We start from the raw sequence: 27,322 nt of genomic DNA, 5'->3' as shown, positions 1-27,322 counted from the left end.
GATTTTTCTTTTGACTTTCAAGAATGCTGAGAGCACAATAAAGCTCTGCCGAGATTTTCACCGTGCCTCGGAGAATTGTGCTGTTTATCAACTTCCATGTGGATTTTAAGAGACCACCTGAGCTGACCAGAGGCATCAAGTGATTGTTTTAAAGATGCTGATGCATACAATTGTTCATCTTCATTGATAAAGCTTTGGGTATCTGGTAGCAAACAATATTCCTGTGGGGCAAACAGGTGCCCTGGCTGTAATTGTCATGACCAGAAGATATTTTTGCAGTCTTAGCAATGAGACCAAGAAGTCATTCTCAAACCAGTGCATATGATGCTCTGTTCCTCACACATAATAGACTTTAAAAAAAAAAAAAAAATCCCTATTCTAATCCATATTTTCCATTAAACAATTAACATTTTGTGCAAATTGAGGAAAGCAGTGCCATATAAGTGTCTCAGGCCAAAAGTAATTCACTTTTAAGTCAGAAAGAAAGGAAATCTACATCAGCTGTGCCCAGACAAGGTAGAGAAAGTGGTTTCTGTCTGGATTTGCAAATAGGTTATTTAACTCTACTGGCTTTATCGCTAGATGCTCACTGGTCTGCCAGTGCTTCAGACCTGCTCCATCAAGGTTTCTTGATGATTGTTGCCCTAACGAAAACAGTTATAGTGAAAGAATTAGATGTATTTGGCTGGGGAGGAGACACCATCAAAGCCTAATCTGTCAGATGTTGGTGACATACTTGGACTAGCAAAAAGCCTTGTAGAAAGCCAAACATTACTTTGGTCTCCAGATCGTTACCTGTCAAGTCTAGATCAGGTCTCAGTCTCTAAAATTGAGAAGGTGGTTTTCAGCAATAGGGATTAATGAGAGGTTATTTCTCCCTAGGATACATGTTTTTCAGCTCTGTGTAGCTGTCTATAATGAGAAATAGTTTGGTGTTACCTTCTGGAGGTACAGGCTGCTGCTCAGTGTGCTGGGGCTGCTATATGCTGGTACAGTAATCCTCTTTTAGCCCTCTGTGAAAACCAAACCTTCTTTGGCCCTAATCTTTGCGTGAGGTATCTGTTAGAGCGATGTCCTCATTACCCATCATGACAGAAACCACCTTTGTTTCCTTTGTCCTGACCTGAGCTTTGTTAACCAGATGGTCACCCCGATTTTCAATAGCATTTCAGTGTTAATATCTCTCCTTTTGACATAGTAGAGATGTTGTTCAGATGGTGATGTTTTATCAACACTGAATTCCGCACGCCAGGCTCCATTTCTTATTCCCTCCACTGCTGCCCAAAGGGTAGATTTTTTTCCCCATGAGCTGTCTCTAAATGGATGTAAATAGGCTTGAAGGAATGCCTGATAAATGCTGCTTTTTCCATCAAACGCTCATGTACAGGGATGTTCCTCCATCAGGGGCCTTCTGTGGGAGAGATTTCTGCAGAGCTGCGTTCTGTAAAGCCTTGTGTCTGTGAGAGGTTTAACCCTTTCTGTGCAATAGTTTGCAATCACGTAACCTTTAGCTCAGTGGGAATGAATACCAATTATCATTTATAAACAGTTCCTCTCATTATGCGCCTATTTATGGCATCTTTTATAGCTTGCTAATTACAAGCACACAAAACAGAAATGTTTGGAGTTAAATAATGTAAACAGGGATGTAATTGATTTTCATGTTGAATAGTTTTTATTGATTTATTGTTAATTAACATTTTTAAAGGATCTCTTGGCAAAATAATCCATTTAATTTATTGAATATTATACTAGCTGTTGGTATATTCATATTAAAATGTCACAGAAAGATTAACAGTTCCATAATACTTGTTTTTCCAACTGTTGCTGCTTTACAGCTGTTATATATTCTCCCCAGGAAAACACAGGAAATATATGGAATGCAATTGATCGGTCACAGTCCAGGTCCAAGCCAACAAGTGTCCATATCACTAAAAATACCACAGTCCAGTTGACATTAATTGGCCATCTGTGCAGCAGGGACAACGTGCATCTGATGGGGAGAAAAAGTTGATCTCTATCACTCCCAGGGCAGGGTTTTTGGGTCTGCTGTTGAAGGGCTGCCTGGGCTGAGGGAGGAAGGCCATATCTTTGCTAAAGAGCCTTTCCCACTGCAAAACCAAGACCATCATGGAAACTTTGCAACAAATAGACCGCTGCATCAAGCGACCAGACACTATGTTTTTAGAGCATTCGTACAGTGCTCTAGAAAAATGTACTGTGCTGAAGGTATTTTCACAGGTACCCAACAGCTTTTTCCACATTTTGGGTGGGAAAAAAGAGGGGCTGCAGAGTCCATTCACAGGGGATTGTTGACAGCATCTTTGTGACTGCCAGGTGCCTGGACTTGGCATTCAGGACTGCTGCTGACTTCTCTGATAGGTGAGGCCACTTACTCAGCACCTCCCAGGATTGGGCATGTAGCAAGGAGTAAAATTGCAAGTTGCAATCTTCATTATTACCATCCCATTATATTTTTCAAATGGATAGCAAGAGAGTGTAATCACATCAGACCCTATTTTTTCATTAGAGAAGAAAAACATTAATATACTATGACATGGTATTGATTTGATACAATCAGTCTTTCCCAATAACAATAAAACCTTTATATTTTATTAACACAACCATGCAGTTCTTCTCCATTACAGCTCCTTTTTATTGTTCTGGGTCACAGTGTAATACTGGCATGTTTGGATTTTTATTTTTATGAATATAATGTAAAAGCCCATAAAACTGCTCCACCAATCTGCCAGTAGGTTACATTTGAGGCTCCCAAGCATCTTTTATTAGATGAAATGTTACCAGTGCAGTTCCAGGCATTGATTATTTGATGGCCCTTAAGGGTGGAGAGGGTAAGGACATTTCAGAGGGGTTCTTGGCCCCTAATTATCTTGATTTTTTTTTTTGTGGTGCGGACACTGAGACTTGGTCTCAGGCCGTCTCATCAGATTGAAGATGATATCTCAACAAGTGGCTGGACCTAGCATTCTAAATCCCCTCCAAACTGATCTGTAGGCTAGTGAAGCTCCTAGCAGTCATCCAGACCACAACCCTTCAGCATCATCTCACTTTCTGACCCCCTGGAATTTCCATATTTAGTTCAGGTCAGGTGCTACCTGGGAAGGAGCTGCTCCAAGCTCTGGGGCAGGCCTTGGGGCATGTACTGGAGGAGCTTCTTCAACCTCATTTCCCTGCTGTTCCTTTCTACTGTGGACTGCAAGCCTATCAGATCATTTGGTGTTTCTCTACAGATATTTTTTATTCATCTTCTTCAATCAGCCAGAATATCTCCCTATTCCTCATAACAAGACTGGAGCATCATGATATTCCAGTTGCAATGAGACCCCCGATTAGTATAGCCAGATACTTTCATTAAAGCAAAGCTAGACGACTTTCATCACTTGCTCTTTATTCCCTTTCTTTTTCCTTGAAATAAAATCTTTGTTAACCTTGCCCATCTTCCCTTTTGAACCAAGAACAATGTTGCAAGATCCCATGGTAGGAAAAATAATCCCCATAGTAAATATGAAGACTCCATTTCAAAAGAGAATGGGCTTATTAAGGGTAACAGTTTATTAACAGTTGCTGTAAATTAGATGGATTTAATAACTTTAATTAGTGCAACACTTTCTGACACGGAGCTTGAGGAGAATTCAGCTCTTCATCCCCATCTCCCTCCTGCACGTCTCCATGTCTAAAGAAGCAGCAGCGACTCCTCGCTGTAAAAGTGAAACGGCTCCTACTCTCAGTAAGTTTTTGCTCTCAATAGATGGCTCCTACTCTCAGAAGTTTTCTTCTGCACTCAGCAGAAGTATCAACAGATCGTGGCCACTGGCACTGCAAATCAGTAGTGAGGAACAGCATGGGTGCAAAGAAAAGCCTTCAGGTATCAGGAACCACAGAAAATCAGGCTCCCTTGGCAGCCTCTTACTGTCTCCTTTCTTCGTGTGACCCTATCCCGTTCAGCCCTGCTTGCCTGCATCCTCAAGGAGAGGTGAGGTCTCTTCTCCGTTTCAGAGCTGTGAAGAGCACAGCATTGCTAGTGCCCATCAGTGAATTGAGGATGCCATGGTTCCCTGTTAAAGTGAACGGAAACCTTGCTGACAGATCTCATGTCACCCATCAAGATGGAAATGCCATTCTCGTTAGTAAAGGGGAAAAAAGAAAGAGAAATGCCCTTTTTAATTCTGCTCATGTCAGAGGATTTTCATACTCAGTCCTTTTCCTATGGGATATTCAGGTTTATCAGAACTGAAAATGTCTGCAACTGTGTTGATTTTGACCAAACCTATTTTCATTTTCATTTGGAGAAGATATTTTGTTAAAGCCAAAAATCTGAGCATTTGGAGTCAGAGTGAAACATTTCAATATTTTGTTTTAATGACTTCTTCATTTAGTCCATATCTTGCTCTGAAACTATGATTTTTTATTTACATTTCTTAAATTTAACAAAATGTTTTGACTGATCAAACATCCATTTCTCAACTGAACTGGAGAACACTTCTTAAAACTTCATTTTGAAGCTAATGATGTCACACTGTTATATTTGTAAGTGAGCATAGCCAATGGGATAAAATCTACATGTAAGTGCCTGCTCCCCCTTCTCCCCCTCCCTCCCCCTTCCCAGTTCAGAATTAAACTACGTACCAAAAAGTGGAAAAAGCATTTCCAGACAGACAAATTGAGGTTTTAACCAAGCTGACATCTTCTATCCAGCCCACCCTTCTTGAGGGCAGAGTCCTGCATTTTCTCTCCAGACCAGTGTGGGTTCAGTGCATCCATCCCACAAAAAGCCTTTTGCAGAATGTAGCACATGTAAGGAAAGCAGAAGTAAGTAAAGCCCTAAATGTCTAAAAATGCCTTCCGGATACCTGCAAATGACCTCTCCCAAAAAATCCCTTTTCACAGCCTGGCTCTATTTCCACAGAAACCCCAGAAGTCACCTCTCTGGTCTCAGGCACGTCTCCTTGTTATATTTCAGCATTTTATTCCATGACTTGAAGGTATTAAGATCTCTTCAGAGAAATGATCAAAGATAATCTTTGTTGAGTGCTATTGTTCTCCACAACTCAATGGGCAGAGGCCACATGTGTGAATAAGTAAAAATATAAGGATTTACCTTCATATAGGGAGTTCCTTTCTAGCAAATGCATTGTATAGAAAATGTCATATATGTATATGTACACGTGTGTGTATGTAGCTCTGTACTTTCATGGTCTTGCCTAGCAAAGAAGCTAATATGCTTTCAGGTCAAGGTCCATCAACGTGGGCTTTTTTCCCACATTTTTTTTCATCATGGATTTAGGTTGTTGTCTGCTAACATTTGCTGTCTGAAGCTTCATTTTCAGCCCCAGGGATAATCCCTCAGTCCCATTTTAAGCGATGCCATAGACCACTTGCACAGCTTGAGAGCTGCAGAGGTGGCACCTGAAAGGTGGGCCTGTGGTGGTGTGCTGGTTGCAGATGACCCTCATTGAAGCGCCGACACAGCCAGCCTGGCTCCTGCTGAGTGGAAGAGGCCAGCAAGTCTTCTAAGTGCATTCCTCAGCCTTTTGGCAACGTTAATCATGCCTAATTTGTACTGGAGCCAAAATCCAGTAACTTCTGGAGACTTTGTCAAAACACTTAGTGCAGTCAAATAATGAGAGCACCAAAAGCTCACACCATAAAAATCACTTAGGCTAAAATGGAAATAGATACTTCCAGAAGATTTTTCTTTCTTTCTTTCTTTCTTTCTTTCTTTCTTTCTTTCTTTCTTTCTTTCTTTCTTTCTTTCCTTAACACAAAGATTTGAAAGGAGGGAGAGGTATCGCAGATAGGAATTCCTTTCAGATGGATTTCTTTACATATCTCCATGTGAAAGCTGTTGGTAAGGGAAACAAAAATAAAGCAATGCTCTGAAATAGAGTGGGTACAGGCGTAGCTTTTTTTTGAAATGACATCCCGTTTCTCAAGAACTCAATGTAGCCTTTAGTCAGCCTTGTTTCTTACAGTTCTCTGTGCTTTGCATGGTAATTAGCTGCTCGTGTTATCAGCGGTGGGATGCTCCCGGCTATTTCTTCAGCAGCCACTGCCGTTATCCTCGGCGGCAGATCCTCCTCACATCCTCCTGCCAGACTGTGCGCCAGCCACACGTGTGTGCAAGTGTTTGGTGTTCTGCACTGGCTGAGGGATGAAGGCAGCGGGCACAGCGTTGGGGAGGGAAAGAGGCTGGCACCCGCTTTCCCTGACAGCTCCCCGAGCGTTGCCCCTATTTCACCAATGGTTCATTGAAGGTTCAGCGAGGCGAGTTGGTGGTGACAGATAGCAAAATGCAAAGGGAGGTAAATGAGCTCGGTTCGTCAATGCCAGGATAAATACAGGGTAGCAGCTCCTCGGCTTAGCTGGGAACAGCAGCCTCGAAACCTTAATTTTTGTTGTTTGTTGTGAGGGTTTTTTAAAGTAATTAAAGCATTTTCTGCACAAGTGTACTGTGGCATGCAGGCTGTCGAGAGGGTGGAGGGGCTGCCTTGCGCAGATTGCCAGCACGACTGACATCAGCCTTACGCAGGTGCTGTGTCACACAGCCAGCACCCACACGGTATTGTTTGGATCAGGGAAGCCCATTGATGCAAATAGCACGTCGAGTGCTCTGTGCTGTTTGTTGCCTGCAGGCAATGCAATCACGGCTTTTAATTCAGATTTCAAGAAACATTTGCCAGCTTTTTTATTGCTATTATTATTATTAATTAAAATATGGCCATGAAGACATGTTCAGGTTGCCAGATTCATGGGCAGTGAAGGTTCCTCTGTAACATGAGTAGAGATGCAACAGAGAAGATAAACTTCTAAGCTGAGAATGGGGAATCTGTTCCATACCATCACCTACAGACACTTTTCAGATGTATCTTAAATCCCATAATAACACTCTGCATTGTATTATGTGATATCATGAAGAAAGAAAAAAAAAATACGGCCCCAGGCCTTATGAAATTGAAGTTTCTTGCTGTGTGCAGAGCATGGTCTCTTAACTTCTCCATCCTTATTCTAGAAAGTTTGATATCAGTAGTAATGCAAGATCCTCACAAGTATTCAAAGCAAAAATAACTGAAGAAATTTATATTTGGTACTCAAAAGATGAAGAGCAAAGAAGAAAATATAGATACTCAGGGGGGTTCCAAATATTGTTTTCATTTCTACATATCTTGTCTTTGGTTTTCTGTTTCCACCTTTTTTTTGCCTTTTGAAAGGCAGCGTGGTGATACTGAGAGAGATACAAAATGGGTTTTTTATTCCTCCTGCCCAGGGTTATGATATGCTAGGAAGAACAGGTGAAGTTTGGGGTTTGTGGTAATGGAAAGTGTAATTTCTTGCTGATGAGTATTTGAAGATTTATTTCATTACACTTCAAGGACGAATATTTAATTTCATAACAGAAGCTTGTTCCTAGACCTACCTATTGCCAAATTTACCTTCAGTAGTTTTACTTTCACACAAAAATAAAGAGCATCGTTTTACCCTATGTTCAATGCATTGTATACAGCATAAGATGATAGGTTAAGTGATCTCATCACAAGATGGCAGTGGACTAGAACCTGAGGAAATTTGTTGCAGTATAAACAAGGTGTTTGTGATGAGAGCTTTATACTCTCCACTGTTAACAGGATAACAAGACATGGACCAGACTTTGGGGAAGGAGAGGGAGAAAAAGTAAGCAAACCCACATGGAAGAAATAAATAAAAGTCAGCTAATGTGAATTTTAAAATATCTAGAGATTGTTGTGGTGTTTCTGTCCTCCGCCTTAACTTCATTGGAAAGGTGAACTATAGCACTTGAGTTCCCACTGCGGCGTGAGGCAAGGTCACACGTACCATTGTGCAGCTCCTCCGGGACAGGGCTGAGATCAGAACAGGGCTATCTGCATGGGACTGCAGCTTCTCTTCATCATCACTACACCAGATAGCAGCAATTCTCCAAAGGCTGAGTTTATAGCATGCTTAGCTGCTTTCCCTTGGAAATCAGTGGTGCAGCTCCTAGTGACTGTAAAGCTGACGGACTGTGTTGCACCAAAAAGAGTTAACGCAATTCATTTGTTTAACAATCAAGGGCCATACTCAGCAGAGATTTAGCAGGAGTGCTGACAATAAAGCACTTACGACTTTCTATGAATTGGCGTGAAATAACAGCTACAAAAAATTATGAAACACGAATTGTTCCCTTGCGTGCACGGGGCTGTTGTGCCGCTGACCTTGGCCACAACCGGTAAGCTGTGGATCCAGACCTCCTTGGTCGCTCAGCTGGGGCTGGGGAGCACTGGGGACAGCAATGAGAAGCAGGACTTACACAGACTGGCTAGTGGAATCATTTGGGTCCAGTAGGCACAAAGGTGCCCAGTTTTGGTGATTTTGGGGGAAGGTGAGGTGGAAAAGTCTGATTTTCAGGTGACAAGGGCACTTTGGAGTAACAGATTGCTCCAAGTGGGCACCTGATAGCTGAGAGCCTCCAGGTAGCTTTTGAAAACAAGGGGCAAGTACTAAGCTTACCTCCCTGGTAGTTCTCTGGGGACAGTAATTAATCCTACTGGTTTTGTTTCCATCCTGCCTTTCGCATGTGGGAAGACCTCCAGCCCCAGTCTCCTGGTCCCTCAGTTCATAGAATCACAGAATCATAGAATCATAGGGGTTGGAAGGGACCTCGAGAGATCATCAGATCCAACCCCCAATTAGTCCTGTTGTGCAAAGGACTTTTTTTGGGGAACTGTCAGGGAGTAAATCCCCAGAAAACTTGCTCGATGCTGGAGCCACCTTGTATCTTGTGGATACCTGCATGAGATGGGCACCCCCCCAGCACCAGTACTTCCATTCATGGTGCGTCCCCTTTTCCCAGTTGTGCTAGACAGTGCAAGCAAACTGTGGGCAGGGGGCAGACAGGAAGGGGGTGGGGGCATTAAGCATGGCAGACTGGTGTCTCGCGCCGCCTCTTGATCGCTGGCAAATGCTTGGGTCCTCAGGGACAACCAAACCGAGCATGTAGGTGAGGCAAACAGCTGGATGGTTCCTGTATCAGGATGGCTGCCCTGCCAAATCTCTGATTTCCACCCCCTCCAGAGTGGCTCTGGAGGAAGCCATACCATTCAGGAGAGCTGAATTCCTCTGCACCCTCAGTCCCACAAGGGTTTATGACCAGCATTTTAAAAATAAAATGCAGCCTTCTCAGGACTGCTGTGCTGCCTAGCCTGTGCTCCACGTTGCTGCTGCCTGCGTGGCGGTGGCTGCAGCTCTCCCCTCAGCATCACAGGTACCTCTGCCCTACCCATTGCCAGGCTTCACATAGGCAGTGTCGCTGCAGAGCCGTTCCTGCACAAAGGATGCGGAGGGACGCCACTCATCTACGTACGTGCAGTAACTCTCTTGCTCATGCTTACTCATAGGCAGTGTATCCAAACCAGCAGGAACCCCATCCAAAAGTGGTGTAAACAAACTCCTCTGAATTTATACAAATATGTTGTAATCACACATAAACACTGCAAATGTTGCATCTTCCTGTGGTGCTGACGGGGAATAATTGGAGAATTTTAAGCGGTGCAACTTTTCCGAGGCTGGAAAGACTTGGCCTCATTTCGAAACTGTAATAGAGGTTGGAATATATTTCATGTGACAACCGTGTTCTGAAACCTGCTATTTGTTATTTCTTTTTAAAACATAAACAAACTATTTTCTCATTTTGTTTACAGGACAGTGGAACGGGAGATAACAGCTGCATTGAAGAAATATTGCGGGTAGGAATCCTTAAAAAAACATTTTCTTTTTCCAGTGCCATTTTGTTTACTCTAAAAAGACAAGAGAATAACAAGAATATTGCAATTACTGCTGTTAAAAATACTGCTCCCTCAGATTGCCATCTTTCTAAGGAATAAGGAGGCAAAATTATTTCCTCTTGAAAAATAATTGAAAAATCTGTGAAGACAACCTTCCAGAGCCTCTGGATTTCACTGCTACTTTGTGCCAGTACGGCTGACCTTCATGCATGCAGAAGCAGATAATGGGATAAATTATAAACTGAAATGTACAATGATGTTTCAGGTTTACAAACCATGCAAAGTGCATGTTTCCATTAATCACAACTGTCAAAAATCTTAATTTTGAAGGGAGGTCTAGGAAGGTCATTTTCCACCTGGATTTAATTAGAATCCATTATGTAATGTCATTATGTCCATTATGTCCATTATATAATGACAATGTGCAAAATCTGTAGTTATTTCCATATTTCATTATTATTTCTTTTATCTTAGTAATTTCTAGTTTATTTTCATGTAGCAAATTAATACACATCCAGGCAGAGCTTGGCTTGAATAAGCTTTGATATTGATCATTTTCTGAGGCAGACAAATTTATAAACAATGAAACATTTCCGTATGGTTTTAACTCATGGTTTTTTTCCATTCCTTTTTCTAAACTGATAATTCAATAATTTGCCATGCTTACAAATCTGATATAATAGCAATGGAAACACAAAGGAAGGTAAATGGAATGGCAAAACCTCCCTATTGCTGCTTGTGCTTCCACCTCCTGGATATCCACTGCCCAAATATTTCAGATTGTTTATAAACTGCAGGGCTATAAATATTTGGTTTAGAGATTAGTAGTGCATTAAGCCTGTTGTTTCTAAAGGCATTTCTCCATTCCCCCTGAATATGTTAAATACAGCTTTTAATTCTTAAACTGGACAAAGAGTTTATCGAAGGGTGATGATGATGTATTGCTTATGAATTTGCTGGCAGAGCTTTTACTGAGCATTTAGAAAGTAGGCTTTTGTAGGACTGAACCGCATATTCAACAAGCCTTAGCCTCAGTCCCTGCTGTTTTGTTACAAATTAGTAGCAGATAGCATGATTCATGAGAGCTTTTTACATTTTTCACGGCGCACCAAGTATATGATGTGATGTGAGGCTCATTCACCCCTTTTTTATGCAAGGCTTTTTAAATGAACAGTCAAAGAAGCTGGTCTTCTTCCTTAGGGTGTACAATCTGGTCTGTGCAATTAGGCAAAAAAATATAGAGAAGAAATGTGGTTCCTTCCACACAGAGGAACAAGGGTGTGTAAGAGACCCCAGCTGAGAAGAAAAAAGCACTGCATGACTAGTGATGGTAGCGTGCATCTCCAAACCAGCACACAAAGTTGCTGCTCTCTCTTCTTTTTCCCTTGGGAAAAATTCCTTAAGAAATACTTCTGTGAAGCATCATGCTGAAGCCTTAAGGACATCCTTGGACGCATAGGACCCTTTTGTTTGTGAGGATTTATTCACAAATTCTTTCACTTCGTTTAAAAACCAAATAAAACAACCCACAGCTCAAAAACTACACTTTGCATCGGTGTCTTGCTGTCTGCTGAGGCTTAGCATGGCTAATATAGAGCACGTACCATTTTCATCCCCTAGCTTTGGTCCTCACTAGGCCATCATGGGCAAGATCTCAAATCTGCCCATCCTCCAGGTCTGTGACCTAGGCATCATTTTCCATTCTGAACACCCCTTGCATCTCTGCGGCCAAGACTACACGTAAACCTTGCAGACTGTTACCCTGCCGCATTTCTAGCTGAAGCTCTTTATTCACAGAGGTATCGATTCACAAAGTCTCAGGTCCAAATTCTAATTAGACGCCTTGATTGCCACAACATCCTTTCCTGGGTTTTGACAAATGCAATGTTACCCGCCTCCATTCATGCTGCTGCACAGATCATTTTCCTAGCTTGACATCTTGCCCGAAGACATTTGTCTTTACATCTCACCACTGTCATCTCCTTCTGTATCACATCAAGTACAGCTATTCATCTCTGATTTTAAGGCCTCGAGACTACCAGTCCATGCTAACATATTACCTGGCACTTTAGCTTTCCTGGTGATGCCATCCTCTGTTGCAGTGTTGCTAAGTTTTACAGCAATTAATTTCTCCCATGTTTTCACGCAGATCTAGGAAGAGACTTGAACTCTTTCCCAATTAGCACTATACCTCCCTTCAGATCTTCTTTTTGTAAGGATTGTGGAAAACCAGTGGTGAGGTCAGGGCTACACCACTGTTTCTCATACTTGAACACTGTTGTCCCATTTGTCCCTTGTAGTGCCCAGTCAGGTCAGATGTATCCATCTCCTCTCTTTTGTCCTGAAAAGTGAACTTCCTGTGTCAAGGAACTGATGTGCAGTAGAAAAGCAGTGTTTAGATACTCTCTTAATACAGGTCTGGATCAGAAGTGGTGGTTGTTACTGATAATTAGTGAAAACAGACACACTAATAATGTGTGATTGCTATTCACTTTGCAAATTACTGGCATCCAGACTTTACCAGCCCTCACCATGCCCTCCTTTTGTCCTGCACAAATCCATTCAGTTTTAACACAGATTTTCTGGCTTTCTGAAACAGATTGCTTATAAGGAATGACATTTCCATGTTTTTCTTTGAGGTGCTATTCATAGAATCATAGATTGGTAGATTTGTAGAATCGCAGAATATCTCAAGCTGGAAGGGACTCACAAGGACCATTGAGTCCAACTCCCTGCTCCTGCAGGGCTGCCTAAAACTAAACCATGTGACTAAGAGTGTCATCCAGACCCTCTTTCAACTCTGACCGGCTTGGTGCCATGACCACTTCACTTCCTTGGGGAACCTATTCCAGTGACTGACCACCCTCCCAGTGGAGAATCTTTCCTTAATGTTCAATCTGAACTTCCCCAAGCAGAGCTTTACTCCATTTCCTCATATCATATCCCTGGTCAGCAGAGAGAGGGGCTATCAGAAACCCTCCTCCGCTCCTCGGCTTGAGGAAGGTGTAGACTGTGATGAGGTCACCCCTCGGACTTTTGTTCTCCAAGCCGAACGAGCCAAGTGATCTCAGCTGCTCATCATTTGGGGGTTGGACCCGATGATCTCTCGAGGTCACTTCCAACCCCTACAATTCTGTGATTCTGTGATTCTGTGATCATGAGTCTTATCCTTGAAGCCTTTCACCGTCTTGGTTGCCCTCCTCTAGAGACTCTCAGTTTGAAGCTCTTCTTATCTCAGGGCACCCAGAACTGTGCACTATACTTGAGATGGGACCGCACCAGTGTGATGTAGAGTGGGACAATCATCACCCTCAACGGGCTGGCTATGCTGTGCGTGATGCACCCCAGGACATGGTTCACATTTTTGGCTGCCACAGTACGCTGTTGATTCATATTCACATAGTAAAGCCAAAGTTTAGCTTCTTTTTGGACTGAATACAGGTGCCCAAAGGAAGACAATGAAAAGGCACAGGGGCTGCAGTCCTTGTGTTCCCCTCAGAAAGGGGACATGTGTTCATTATAGGAAGGGCTACTTTGCTGTATGGAAAATCAGCAAAATGCTTAATATCTACCGTTTTAAGGAGCATTGCACCCTATTTTAGCTGTCTCTTGCACAACATACAGAAGAAAACATACTTTCTTTCTAGTTAATCTGTTCCCTGCCCAAGTCAGGGTGTGGCTTTTCCAAGGGATAGATACTTCCATGGCATGTCTTATGTTTCCCCAGTCAAGACCAAGGGCAGTAGAAGGTATGCCCCAAATCTTCTCCATTTGCTCCCCTGTGTTTCCTTCCCGCAGCAGGTAAGAGGAGAAAAGTGCTGGTTTCTGCACACATCTTGTCACCCTCTGGTTTCACAACGTGGTCAGAGCTAACATCTGGACCTGGGCTGCAAAATCGGTTTAGTCAGAGCTTGAAAATCACTAAATCTTATTTTGCAGTAGCTGTGACAAGAATTTACAGCGTTTGTGCTGCCTGGTGCAACGCAGGGTGCCACAGCTTAAGTCTCACCTTTTTTGATGTTGTTTTACTAAATGTATCAGAGCTCCGTAGACTCTGTAAATAGACAGATCCTTCTGCATGAAGCTGCAGCTTCCAGAGAAAGCCCCCAAAAAACTGACAGGCAGAACCGCTTCCAGTCCTGAAGGAGGTTGATTAACAAGACAGTAACCCTGTTGAGATCGGAGCTGTTGTAAGGTCTCCTGCTGGGTTTATAATCACTGCAGGAATCCTGAACCTCATCTAACCCCATGCACTAATTTACAGCAACTCCTTCAAAGTGCAGTGACTCCTTTGTCCAGCTGCAGGCACGCACATCGAGGGTAGAGAAACTTCTAAGAGAGCCTTCGATGTAAATAACTCGGGGAAGATCAAGTTGCAGATGTAACGTCAAATCGAGAGAGACAAACCTCATTACTTGGTGGCAGCTGTAAATGGCAGTTCCATGTAAGATTTTGCATTGTGGGTGGAGGAGATGGTAGAAAACTTAAAGTGGACAATAAGAGTTAGGCCTACACAAATATCCTTTACTCCACCGCGCTCGGACCAGTTGCTACCTGAGCTCCTGAGATACCACCAAAGCTAACCTATTCAATTCCTTCCTAAAACATAGGCTTGCTAAACAAGATCTGTAATTTTGGCTGATTTCTGTTTGATGGCATTAGTTTGTGGAACTGTGCATATTGTTAGGAGTGGTGGGGTTTGGGCTAAACGTTTATTTTGCGGTACCACTTGTGAAAAGTGGGAGCGGGGGGACTCCTGCCTCCCCGCTAAGTTAACTGTTGCAACCAATGTCAGATGCATTCATAGTATATTTGATATGGATTTAAGGAGAAAGGAGGTGTGTCGAGTGCAGGCAGTTCTTGCTTTGTAAGATAAGTGGTTGGAGATTGATCTGGCTATTCTTACAGCCTTAGCTGCAAATTCCTAGAGTTGCAGTAGCTTTCTTGAAAGGAAACTCAAGCACAAGCTGAGCTTTTAATTACTGAAGATGTTTCTTGTGAATTCCTTGGGGCTTTTTGTGTTCACACCTGAGGTGTTGCTGAACTGGGGAGAGGTGGATGGAGTTTGAACATTTGGCCTGCAGTGTTTGACTGCAAGATGTGGAGACAGTGGGAAAGCTGATGGAGCGACAGGAAGGCAGAGAAAGGTGGGAGGAAAACCAAGCACGGCCAGTTAACATGCAAGCCACCTCCTTTGGGACAGCATGGAGCAGTGGGGATGCAGGATGGGGTGTGTGGTGGAGGTCGGGCGAGTTTATTTCAGGGAAGATAGAAAAAGCAGTTCCGGAGGCAGTGAAAGGAGCGAAACTGTGGCTGCAAACATCCCTCCCAGTGAAAGACAACCCTCCTTGGTGCCACTAGCCTCCTGCCCAGGGGGTGAGCACCCACAGGTACCCTTACAAATAGGTTCTGACTTCCCATGGCCACAGGACATCCACTTATGAAAATGTGACATTTCAGGTGCAGTGGCTTTAATGAGTAATTTGCTTGAATCTCTCCAGCCTGCGAAACTAATCAGAGTGTGTAAAGCATAGTGCTGTTTATCTGAGCAATGTAAAAAAAATCCTGAATGAAAACAGAATCTAATTCTGTATTTTTCCCCTTCCCCACTTGGGATCCCTTGGCTCATTAGCAGGCTTGCTAATTCTTCAGCAGAAAGCATTAAGGATCAACCCATCAAATATTCAGGGTTTTTTTTTTTTTTTTCAAACCTGAACAGCCATATGTGCCGCGAGATCAGCTGCACTCCATCAGCTGATTGAATTAAAACAAGAGCGGAGGTAAATTAGAAACTGTCTGCACAAGGCAAATCCTGTGAAAACATGAAATCCTACCAAACACACTGTCACTGTGAATAAGCATCACAGTCAGCGGAGCACGTGTCAATACTTAGAGGGGAGAAAAATCAGTTTCTTAGAGGTAGGTTGTTAGTTCAACAACTGTGAACCGCTGCCTTGTAAATGTTAATGACTGTAAGATCCCACTGGCTGCAGTTAAGCTCCTGGTGGAATCGGACATGTGAAGCATTACAGAACAGAAATATGGTAATCAGCAGTATATTTCTAATCACTCCTCCTGCTTCCCAAAGCAGAAGGAAAAGCCTACAGGTGGAAGGAGACCCACTTTGCTGCACGGCGCTGGTGTGACAGCTACCTCTGCGCTAGCAGAGCGTTTTATGGCGGTCTTGATGGTGGAAAGAAATGGCTGGGCTACTTTGGGAGTGGGGTGAGAAGGCCGTTTTCGGCACAGCACCTTCAAATTTGGATTTGCTTTTGTGACTGAGGCCAGTAGGAAAAACCTGGAAACATTTCAGAAGAAAACAGCAACTTTAGGTGAAAGAGAGAGGCAGGGCAGGGGAGAGGAGAGAAGATGTGGGGACTTAGGAGCAGCCCCAGTTGGCTGACACCACCTTTGGTCTCATTGAATACAGAAATACTCCAAAGTGCCAAAATCTCTCAGAGGCACAAAATATCATTAGTTTCCATTGCAATACTTTAGCAGATCTTTTGCATCACTGCTTTGTTTTCAGTATCCTAAATTTCAGAGCAATTAAAGTGTTATTTTGGCTGATGTATACCCTTCATTGCGTTTCTTCAGTATTATTCCTTTTGTCTTTCCTACTCCAATAAATGAAAAAAGCATACCCAAGAGTGTTTGGAAAATATGTCATTTCACCCAAGGATAACTAAACCACAGAAACATTAAGCCGTAGTTCAAGCCATCTAATCCAACCTCCAGTTCTCAGTGATTAACATTGCCCTCCTTACCACACCGTGATATCCAGCTCGTTTGCACAGTATCTTTCCTACAGTGGTCCCTGTCTGCTGTAATTTACCTAGGTCAGCTTTATTCCAGCCAGCCTGGGTACCACTAGTGGCATGGATGGCAGCAGCCTGGAGCTTCTGCAAGCTCTGCCTGGAACTTGTCCAGTTTCTAGGTGAGAATTAGCAGTACATACGGTACCTTGGGCTGCTGGAGAAAAATTAGCCGCAGTACCAGAGCTAGCAGAAGATATTTTGGGTTTTGGCCACGTAAGCTGCAATGACTAGAGAGGAGGCATACCTGTGTACACCATCATGCCCTTGACTCCTCACTCCTTGGCAGCTTTCATGATCTGTATGTGGTGCCTTGGACTTTCTCTGTGTGTGGGCTGCAGCCAAGGTCTCTTTCTCCATGCTCACTTTTCACCATTTTTGCCTCTTTTTTGGCTTTCTCAGCTAATTAAGTCTCTCTCCAGGTGATCTGTTACTTCCTGTCAGCTCATCTGAACAGAAACTGCTCCTGGTTTGGACATGATGCATGTCACCTCCATTTGGTGGCCCACATTGTGGTTTTCAACTGTCAATAAACCTTCATAGACAGTGCTTTAAAGCCAGATGTGTAAACATCACAGACTCACAGAATGACCGAATGTTGGGGTTTGGAAGGGACCCCTGGAGACAAGAAGTCCTACCCGCCCTGCCCAATCAGGATCACCTAGAGCAGGCTGCACACATCCAGAGGGGCTTGAATCACTCCAGAGATGGAGATTCCACAACCTCTCTGGGCAGCTCTGTCACCCTCAGAGTGCTGATGTTTTTCCTCACTTTCAGATGGAACTTCTATGTTCCAGCTTACGCCCATTGCCCCTTGTCCTGGGCACAATTGAGAAGAGTCTGTTCCCTTCCTCTAGACATCCATCCTTCAGATATTTCTAAGCATTGATGAGATCCCCTCTCAGTCTTCTCCAGGCTAAAAAGACACAGCTTTCTCAGCCTTTCCTCACAAGAGAGATGCTCCAGTCCCCTTATCATCTTTATAGCCCTGCTTCCCTGGCCCTTAACATATAGAATCTGAGGTACAGAGCACCACTTAAAATGGCACTAAAATACTATAGTAACAGTGATAATGTCAACCAACCATTAATTAGTTGTACATTGACAGCATTCCTGAATTGCCACACATGGATTTTCGCAGCTGTCGCTATTCTTGTTGAAAATAGTTTCTCAAAGGAGTTTGAGGTTTGAAGTATGTTGTATATTTAAACCTTGAACTTAAATCTCCGTGTCAACGAAAAAATATCACCTTAAAAAAGAAAAAAAACACCCTATAAATAGGTTAGTGGGAATAGGAGACCAAGCTAGAAACTCTTACGGTAGCAATAAGACTTACAACAAATGCCAATCAAAGCTAATCTGCTTTTTGTTCTTTCAGGTCCTGATGTGGGACACAGAGGCACATTAGTCACCCATGTGCTGGGACACTGACATTTTCAGATACAGCAAAATCTGTAGAGAATCAAATCAGGTGGTGTAGAGAAAAGAGACTCATGCTCTTTTTAGAACACAAGTAGCCGATGTGTGAAAGCTGCCTGTTAGAAAAAAGGCAGGCCAGTATAAAAGAGCTGGTGAAACACTATCATGCTTATGTGGTGGAATTAATTTTCAAAATTGCTGTTTTGTGGTGAGTGCATACACCCTGTTATTTGACAAAGCAAGACAGAATCCAGAATGAATTATCCAGCCTCTCTGCTATACAAAAATAATACAGTAAAATACTCACTAATTTTTCCCTCTGTTTAGAGTGTTTCACAAAGCTGGAAAAGAGGCACAATCACCATCTTGTTCCAATACGGATAAATGATTCCTTGTTATTAATGGCAAAGGGCCAGATAGATCCTCGTTTTGTATATCCCTGCCACAGTTCCTCTGAGGCCAACAGAATTATGCATATTAATACCAGCAAGGATCAGTGCTATCAGTCCTAATGAAAGAAGAATAAAATTTGGGTAATAGCGTGTATCTGCGCTTCTGGTAGCCTGGGGTTTGCTGTCTTAAGCTGCCACCTTTAGAGAATAGCCTACTTCCTACCTCCTTGGTAAGATTCACTCAAAACAAAGCGAGACCACAAAGGAGGTGGGACTTGAGCTGATGATGGCATCATCCTCTAAACCCTATGGAGACAGTGGTTTCTTGATTAAATGGGCATTAAGGAAGACAATGCAACAAGATACTGTTATATGCTTGATCTTCCACCCAAGTTAATGTTCCCATTTTCTTCTCCATGTTTCCAGGGAATGCTGGAAACAGAAGAGATGTGAGAGACAGAGGGCTTCCCATAGTGTGCATGTGTTCTGGGCTGCTGCTGAAGAGCTGGGCAGTTGTTGCCCCAGAGCCCCCAATGCCTAAGGACTCAACCATGGTTTGCCCTGTGAGCCTGCAGGCTGACAGGCCTGCTGCCATCCCCACCTTAAGATGTGTCTCTGAAAACCTGCATTAAATTGAGTAGTGGGTTTCAGTGGCCGGTGTTACAAAGGTACTTCGGTCATGCAACTTTTCCTGTCTCCTACACTAATATTTTCAGTAGACATGCCCTGACATCTAGGAAATTCCTCTGCAGTGCTTGGTTTTCCACAACTGGAGAAGATTGGCAGGAACTCTCATCACCGTCACCTTTCAGTCTGACCCAGGAATCCTGAGCTCTCTGTTTATGTCTGAGAGAGGCAGCTTTCCTCATCTGGGAGCTGAGACAAATATTCTTTTGTTAATCTTATTTAATCATATTTGGGAGCAACACATGAGCTAGCAGTTAGCTTCACTTGGCAGAGAGACTTTAAGGAAACTGTGGGAGAAAAGAGGAGTCTGCTAAAAGGAAATTAAATCGCTTTCAGGAATATTGCATTGCGACTTCTATACTAATAAGTAAAATGGACTAATAAGTGTTCTCTTACTCTGAGACAAATCAGTGTAGCATGGCTCATGTCCAAAGATCTTAGAGCCATGAAGCAGGGCAGCTTCACCCACACTGCCGGTGGGGAGAAGACCTGGGCACTCAGGGATTTTCTCTGCAAGAGCTGGCGGTGCTGGTGCCAGTGATTTAGTGATATACACGGTTGTGGGACAGCACTCAGGTGTGTGGGGCCTGTGGGTGTTTTAGGAGAGCTGCGGTCTAACTTCTGTAAGCAATGCACTGGCTTCCTCTCACCTGGTGTAAAACTCCCAAGACCTGGGAGAATACAGTACTAGTCACACTGCAAAAATTGCGATGGAAAATCTCTTAGCACTTACAATTCTATGTATTTGGGCATCTTCCTGACATTGTAGTTCATTGCCCTTGGGACATATCAGGTTGGGTTTTTTTCCTTTTAAAATGTGACAGGTAAAAACTGTTTTTGAAGGAAAGACAAGAACATACACACTCATTTGTCAACAGGACACAAAGTGCCATTAAATAGAATATTTTAAGAGAAACTGACAGAGTACTGATCAAGTTTTCACCAACCAAAACACCATAGTATCTGTCCTTTATGATTAGCGCTAAATGCCGTTTGCTCAGTATGGAGCATTATGTCATTCCTAGAGTTATTTTGGATTTAGTACTTTAGGAAGCATAATGCTGTCAGGTGTGCTTCAAAAGTGAGGTACTTGGAAAAAGACCCAACTATTTCATATACAAATTATTGAGGTTGCCTTAAATGATGGGATTCTGACTCAGTCGTCCACACAGTGCCACTGTACAGATTATAATGAAGATGGTGATAAATTATCACATATTTGACAGTTTATGAAACGTTAATTTTTGCCAACAGAATTAATTTCATTAAAAATACATATTCTTTGCAATAATATTGACTACACTTAAATTCACCCAGACATAAAAGGGCTTACATACAAACTTCAGTTAAAAATCATGCAATTTTATATAGAAATTGCAAGCCTGTCACTTTACCCTTCGGGAAAAATAAGTTATTCAGAGTAATGACAATAGCTTGGTGGGAGAGAAAGTGGGCTTCATGCAGTAAAAAAGTTTCTCTCCAGCTGTGTGGGTTTTCCACGGGCTTTTTTTCATCAATATTATCAAGTTATTTGTTATTTACTCATGAATGCTGAATAAATACTGAGCAAATTCAAGACATTATTAATTTTCCTAGCATTGCATGTACGCATATGTAATGGTTCATTATGGCCCTGAGTTTTCAACATATTCCAGTGTAAATGAGAAGAGCCCAATTAAAAAAAACTGTAGACCTTGATCCAACCTTTGTTGACTTCGGATCCTGATGTTGAATTGAGCACCAAACGAGAAAATTATGCCTATTAAATTGAGTAAACATTCTCTTCATTTATCTGGGTGGCTTTTTCCTGTCAGCGAAAACTATTTTTTGCTAAAAATGCCAATCCTTAGAAACTTAATGAGTATTAATGAAAAGCTGGAATAATTTAGCATGGACAAAAAGAGGGTAATTTTCCTTAGACGTTTCGTTAATACGATCCGAACCCTAGAAGGCCTATTCTCCTTGTGGTTTGTCAGAATAATTCTCATTACCGTCAGCAGGAACCAGGTATATATGCATCAATAGCAGAATAGACTGCTAAATATAGTTGCAGCCGCGGCAGCTGGTTCCCTCTCTTGCTCATCAGGTGGGGAAGCTGGGAGCTGCGGCAGCCACACGGTGCAGGAAGGGTGATGCTTGGAGAAACCCTTTATTTTTTTGTGCTGGGAAGAGGGCCGTGAGCTCGATTTCACTCTTCCAGGCACTTCAGACTTTTCCCAGGCAGATGGACAGACTTCAGCCTGCTGTGTTTGGTCCCAACACGCAGAGTCTCCCTTTACTCTGAGCAGGCTGCCCAAATCTGCCACACGTGTCACGTTTTCCAGGCGATGCGACCAGTGCAAGTTCTGCAGCCATCTAATAGATAGTTGGGGCTTTTCCCCCTTAGCTGGACAAGCAGTGTAAACCTGGAGATAAAGCAGGAAAAGACCTGCAGGCTTTGCCTCATCTGAATTTCCCCGTCGTCTTTTGCTGTCAGTCCTCAGCTCCCTTGCATCTGAAGATGACATTTCCACCCTGTCTTCCCAGGCTCAGCCTGGCTTTTCCTCTCCCTCCCTCTCTCTCTCCCCTCCCGGGCAGCATCGTCTTTCATCCTCCCTGGTGTCTCCCTGCTCAGTGAGCTGCCCCCGGGCTCTCTTCTCCTAAACAAGCTGCCTTTGTCTCTGGGCCCTTGAAGTCTCACAGGAGTCACTTAGGCTCTGTGATTTTTTTTAAGACCCAGGATTAGTATCTGATATCTTTTTTTTCTCTTGTCTGGGATTTTCCGCTATCCAAATCTAGATCCCTGTGGAGAGGCAGAGAGAAAAAAAAAACCCAAAACACAAACAAACCCAAACAAATGCCCCTTAACCTTTTGTTTTCCTTGTGTAAGATCTATTCAGGTGCTGATAATCTTTAGCTATCAACCTTTTCGTGGACAGACATTAACTTATTTTCCTTGTCTTCCTAGAATACAGAGTATAAAGCACTGCACAGTAAAAAGCAGCCATAAGGAATTCATAAATTATACATAGGCAGATTCCCCAAATCATCAAACATTCCCTTCTGTAAAGGACGCTCCCTATCAGTTATTGTTTCTGTGGTGCATGTACCTTTCCATATCTTGTCACCTGAGGTTTCACAGATCTTTTTTGGGGGGTTTTGTGGCTAATTTTGGTGGTGGGGTATTTTTTTGTTTGTTAGTTTGGGTTTTTTGGGCAGGTTTTTTTGTAATTTCAGAGAGTTCTGATTAAAAACAATGCAACAGAAGCCTGCTTTTCCACCCCTCTCTCTGTCCCTCTTTGCCAGCAGAAACCACACAGACACACATGTTGGATGGACAGGTGGAAGTCGTCCTCAGCTGAGACAGACATGGACTCTTTGGTTTTGGTGTCCCACCTCTTGAACATGAGATGCCAGGGAAGGATCCGGCCTGCCCAGGGATGCCCGTGCTTTGGGTACTCTCACATAGCCCCTGGCAGCGTTTCTGGCTGCAGCAGCTTTGCGGATGTGCAAGGCTGTGAATCCAGCTTGAGAATGTCCCTTCTCACACGCTTCACTTGGCAGAAGCTAATTCAAAATTCATATGGCACTGGAAGTGCCATGCCAGCTAAATACTGAATGCGAGTGCTAGCAAGCTCAATGCGTGCAAAAATGGGCTGCTCCATGATGCATCTTGTTCTGCTTGTTCAAGTGCCTGCATTTTGGCCAAGAGCCATTGGATTGGTAGTCATTGCAGAGCACATCCTAGAGACCACACAGGATTCGGGGCCAGCGAGAGGCACCTAATTATGGTGGAACCATAATTAGATGATCCATTACAACATGTCCTCAATTTTTCCACAAAATATACCACTCTTACAATATTTTTAAGGCCATGTCTTACCCTACACATGGGTTTTCCTGCAGCAGTGATAGAATCGAGTCTTACAAGTGAAAACTTAAGTGTCTTTCATAAAACAAAGCAAGGATTTTAAAGCGTTGTTGTCTTTGCAAATGCATTTTTACAAAGCTCATATCCCAAAATAAAAGCACTTTAAGAATCCTACAACTTAAAGTGTGTTAATGTATATGAAAATGGAACATCCTGTGAGAGGAGGATAAGGGGAATTAAATGCTGAAGCCAGCAGAGGTAAAATGGAAAGTATAGCTGATAATAAACCCACCCACCCCAGCCATTCCTCTCCAGCTTATGTCCACTCATCTCTCTGTGGCTCTGTTGCCGTTTCTGAATCTAGATGGCTGCAGGGTCAGTCCATCCAGACACTGCACTGTTTTTCTGGTGGGCAACAAGTCAGGCCTCTGCTGTGAATCACCTTCATGCTGCCACCTGCTCTTGTCCACTGGCTCCTCTGAGAGCCTAGAAGGAGCAGGCACCGTGCCCCAAGTTCAGTGTCAGAGGCAGCCTGTTTGAGCACATCTTGCAAACCAGACACTACACTGACAGCTAAACTCTGCATTAGTTCTGAGCAAGAGGGGTGCAGGAACCTCCTGGCAGATTTAAAATGTAAAGCATTTTATAAGGAGCTGAAAAATGAAATATTTCATTTAGGAGAACACTGCTGGTCCATCTGGCTCCATCAAACCTGGTGGTAGCCAAGAGGTACTTCTTATCTCACGTGTCTGGCAATGTCCTAGCTGTACAGCAGGGCAACAGACCTGCATAAATAAGTCCGTGAACCTTCCCTGCACCCTGGTTTTAGCATTGGTTGAAGGGAGTTGCAGTATAGCTCAGCCAGTTCTTGGGTCTGGGTAGCGGGACAACAGGGAGTGTGAAGAGAACTACAGGTGAATTTGGACTAAGGCAGAAAGAAATCGTTACGTTCCAGAATTATCCGGTGATTAGGTCATTTATCTCAAGATAGAATTAAGGTGTGAGAAAGCCTATAAAATGCACAACTGCATTTCTCTGCAAAATTATAGAGCTGCTTCTGTTTGGAATAATGCTTGTAAATTCCTTGGCGTCACGGAGTCTATTTAAGGTCACAACTACCAAAGCATATTTAAAGAAAGTTCAGACCTTTTGTGTCTGACACTTGCATCCTGATTATCTGTCTGGAGGCAAAGCTCCTCATTTTGATATGTAATGAATAAAATGCACAAGTGGAAGGAATCAAGATAATGAATTTGCAGGATAATTTTACTAATTATCTTGTTGCTGATCATAGAACCAAGGCACTGCAAGTCAATCCTGGCACAGCTATTAATATGCAACGCCTAAAGCTGTTCTTGTAACATTTATTACTCATCTCGCTGGTTCTACACAAGTTGATAGTTTTCTATTAAATTTGTAAAAGTGAAGTCGCTAACATGCTCCTTGTTCTAAGCATAACATGTTAAATCATACAGGTTTTACCAAAGTCTAGTGTAAACGAGAACATTTAAAATAAGATGTTTTCCAGTGTGTGAATGTTACATTATGATTTGAGATGGAATTTATCTTACCTTGTAGTTATTTGAAGATAGATATCTCATCTAAGTTATGAATTTAATCTCCCTAAGTAGCTGCAGGAGAAAGGATGGGATAAATTGTCCTCTGAAAATGCCTCTCTCCTCACTGACTGCAGAGGGTTCCCTTTTGATCTGCTGAAACAGACTGAATTTTTTAATTTTTTTTTTTAACTAAAGCTAAGAGGGATTAGAGTTTGGTGTTGGGAAATGGTAAACAGGAAACAATACTGGACAAGTAACCAGTTGGAGGAAGCATGTGGATCCTGGCTCCTACATATGTCTTCTGCATCCCAGAGGACAAGCAGGAGCTCGGTCTCCTCAGAGCCCCCCAACGCAGTTGTCAAACTGTATCATCAACTACAAACCTCCTAAAATTTGCGTGCACCCTTTGCTGTGGTGTCCTCTCCTATGCCAAAGTTTGAATGTTGCCTGTTATTTCTCCCTTGTAGAAAAGTCTGCAGTTTTGTTTATTATGATGCAAAAAGGAAACAAAAGAGAAAATCTGGTGGCCTTAGAATTGGGGAATTCCATAGGGTGTCTCAAAAGGGGGTGCTCTGGGAAAGGGGCATGGCAGATAATCCTGACCCACATTTCTGTGTCATCCTTGCTGGGCTTAGTAGATACCTTGTCCTTTCCTTGTTCAGTATTTATTTAAGCAGTTTTAAGGTCTCCAGCCAGTAGTCCTTGACACTGCCCGTGTGATGGAGATCATTGTAATGGGTATATAATTTTTGCTTAGAAAAGAATAAAAATCCTCCCAAAAAATCTATTTGGATTACTCTCACACCAAGTTAAGGTACCATAAAGTTTTTGATAACTAAATCCATTTGGTGCTTTATCTCCTCCCATAAATCATTTCCCTTAATATTAGACAAAACTACAGCGCGATAAAAAGCAATAATGGTCAGGCACTTGGCTTAATAAAAGAGTCTTTTGAACTGCTGTTACAACGTAGGAAAGCGGTCAGCCCTTTCAGCATAGATCTTAAAGTTAGCTGGAAATATTTGTAATATTAACAGAAGAATCAAAGCTGCTTCTCTGCCAACCACGCCACAAATAAGGATGCTGCTAGTAAAGGACTTTAGAAGCCCCCAAAGGACTCTGCTTTAATAAGCGAGTCATCTAAAAGCACTGTTGCAGACAACCAGAGGGTACAAAACAATGTGGACCAGAAACGATCTGACTGCAGAGAGACATTGGAAGGCAACAGGTTCTCTCTAGGCAACTGGATGAAAACCAAGACAGTTTTGAAAAATAAGCATTTATCATGCTGCCTTTTTAGTTTCCGTTTCATGGTTTGTTTGGGCTTTCCTCTCCTGTAAAAGTTCATCAGAAACATTAAAAGCAGAAAGCGAGGGCTATTTGCAGGTGTTTTGTTTTTGTTGTTGCATGAAATCGCGGGCGCGCTGTGCTATAAATAAAAGCTTGTAAGTAAATTCCCAGCACATTAAAACCTGCCTAACAGGAGATTAAGATGGTCTGAAGTCACTGACTCAGATCATAAACGGTGCTGCCGTTAGCTGAAATGATTAATCACTGTGGTACGAAAGAAAAGAGGAAATTTGTTAAAAAATAAGCAGGGGGCAGGATGCTAACTCCAGGGGCACGCTGATTGGCTCTTTAATAATGTATAACGAAGCGCGTGCCAGATCAAAAGCAAATCACATGCAGCTGGCAGAAAATGAAATGGCATTAGGCAAAGTATTTGTCTAGCTATGAGGCTATTTAGGAAACTGCTGTCTATTAATGTAATGTCTATTAAAGCTTTTCAAATTAACTTTTGCTCATAGGAACCCCATAAATAAAATATGCTATATGCATTTTATATATATGCACACACACATACAGGGATATCCACGTGTATGCATGGTGTCTTAAAAATGCCGGGAACACTCAGTCACAGCTCTGAAAAATTACCAGGCCTTATTATCAGCAATTCAGGCTAATTAAATCATCTTCACATTCTTATTTTAATTGTAACCCCATGTCAGTGTGTGCTGAATACTTGTTACTTGATTGTGTCACAATGCTGACAGAATTAGACAAAAATCTATGGCAGAAGGAAAAGAAGAGAGGTGCCCTGATGTCACATCCCTGCTCCTCACAGGTTATGTTGTCAGATTTTAGAATGGAGAAGGGACATACCGGTCTGCTGAGCTCCTTCAGCTTTGAAGGGGTACTTGAACACCTGGCCTGTAACACTGGGCTATCCCTCTCGAGCCCTGTGGTCTAATGCTTAGGCTGGAAACACGACCTTGGGTTGTGTCTCCTGGGCTGCCGGCTTGGGCTCCTCTGGCTCACCAGAGGTCTGGCTTCAGCAGGAAGGAACAGGCAGTGTTCCCTCTGGAAACGTAGTGTGGGCTGAAGGTGTCCTGGGGAGCAGAAGCCACCTAAGGTGGATGAGTGTCTGCAAAATCCCCGCTCCTCAGGTCCACTCGAGCAGTGAAATGCCACCCAACCCCTCTACCGCCTGGGCTCTCAGCCTCTAAATATGTGAAAGGCAGCGTTACTCTGCGCCATTGCACAATGAGCCGCACCGCTCTGCCGTCACGCTGCCCCGTTCTTGTCGCCGCACAGCAGAAGCCGTCAGCTGATGCGAGCGGCCCGCGTCGGGAAAAACAGAGCTCGTGCAGCCTGGCAGCCCCGCGCCTTCCTGCAATTACCAACAACAGTTCGCTTCTGTCACCGCTTACTAAAAACACGACATAGCTACTGAAATAAGTGAGCACTTAAGGGAAACCCAGACCTTTTATATCTGCCACTTATTTCCTGATTATCTTCCTGG

The 27,322-nt window shown here is 43.0% G+C and overlaps 1 protein-coding gene across 1 annotated transcript in view; it reads left to right on the top strand.

Annotated features, from left to right (window-relative positions):
• The window catches only part of AFF3 (ALF transcription elongation factor 3), a gene marked incomplete at both ends in the record, with an annotated part of 332,199 nt that overhangs the window by 139,250 nt on the left and 165,627 nt on the right, over nucleotides 1–27,322 (top strand). The window contains one exon of the mRNA XM_084279299.1: nucleotides 9,714–9,758. Coding sequence (XP_084135425.1) covers nucleotides 9,714–9,758 — 45 coding nt within the window. The remainder of the gene's footprint in view (nucleotides 1–9,713; nucleotides 9,759–27,322) is intronic.

The sequence above is a fragment of the Gallinula chloropus genome, assembly GCF_964237585.1.
Source record: "Gallinula chloropus genome assembly, chromosome: 1".
In the NCBI taxonomy this organism is placed as follows: Eukaryota; Metazoa; Chordata; class Aves; order Gruiformes; family Rallidae; genus Gallinula; species Gallinula chloropus.
This window is presented reverse-complemented; position numbering and strand designations above follow the sequence as displayed.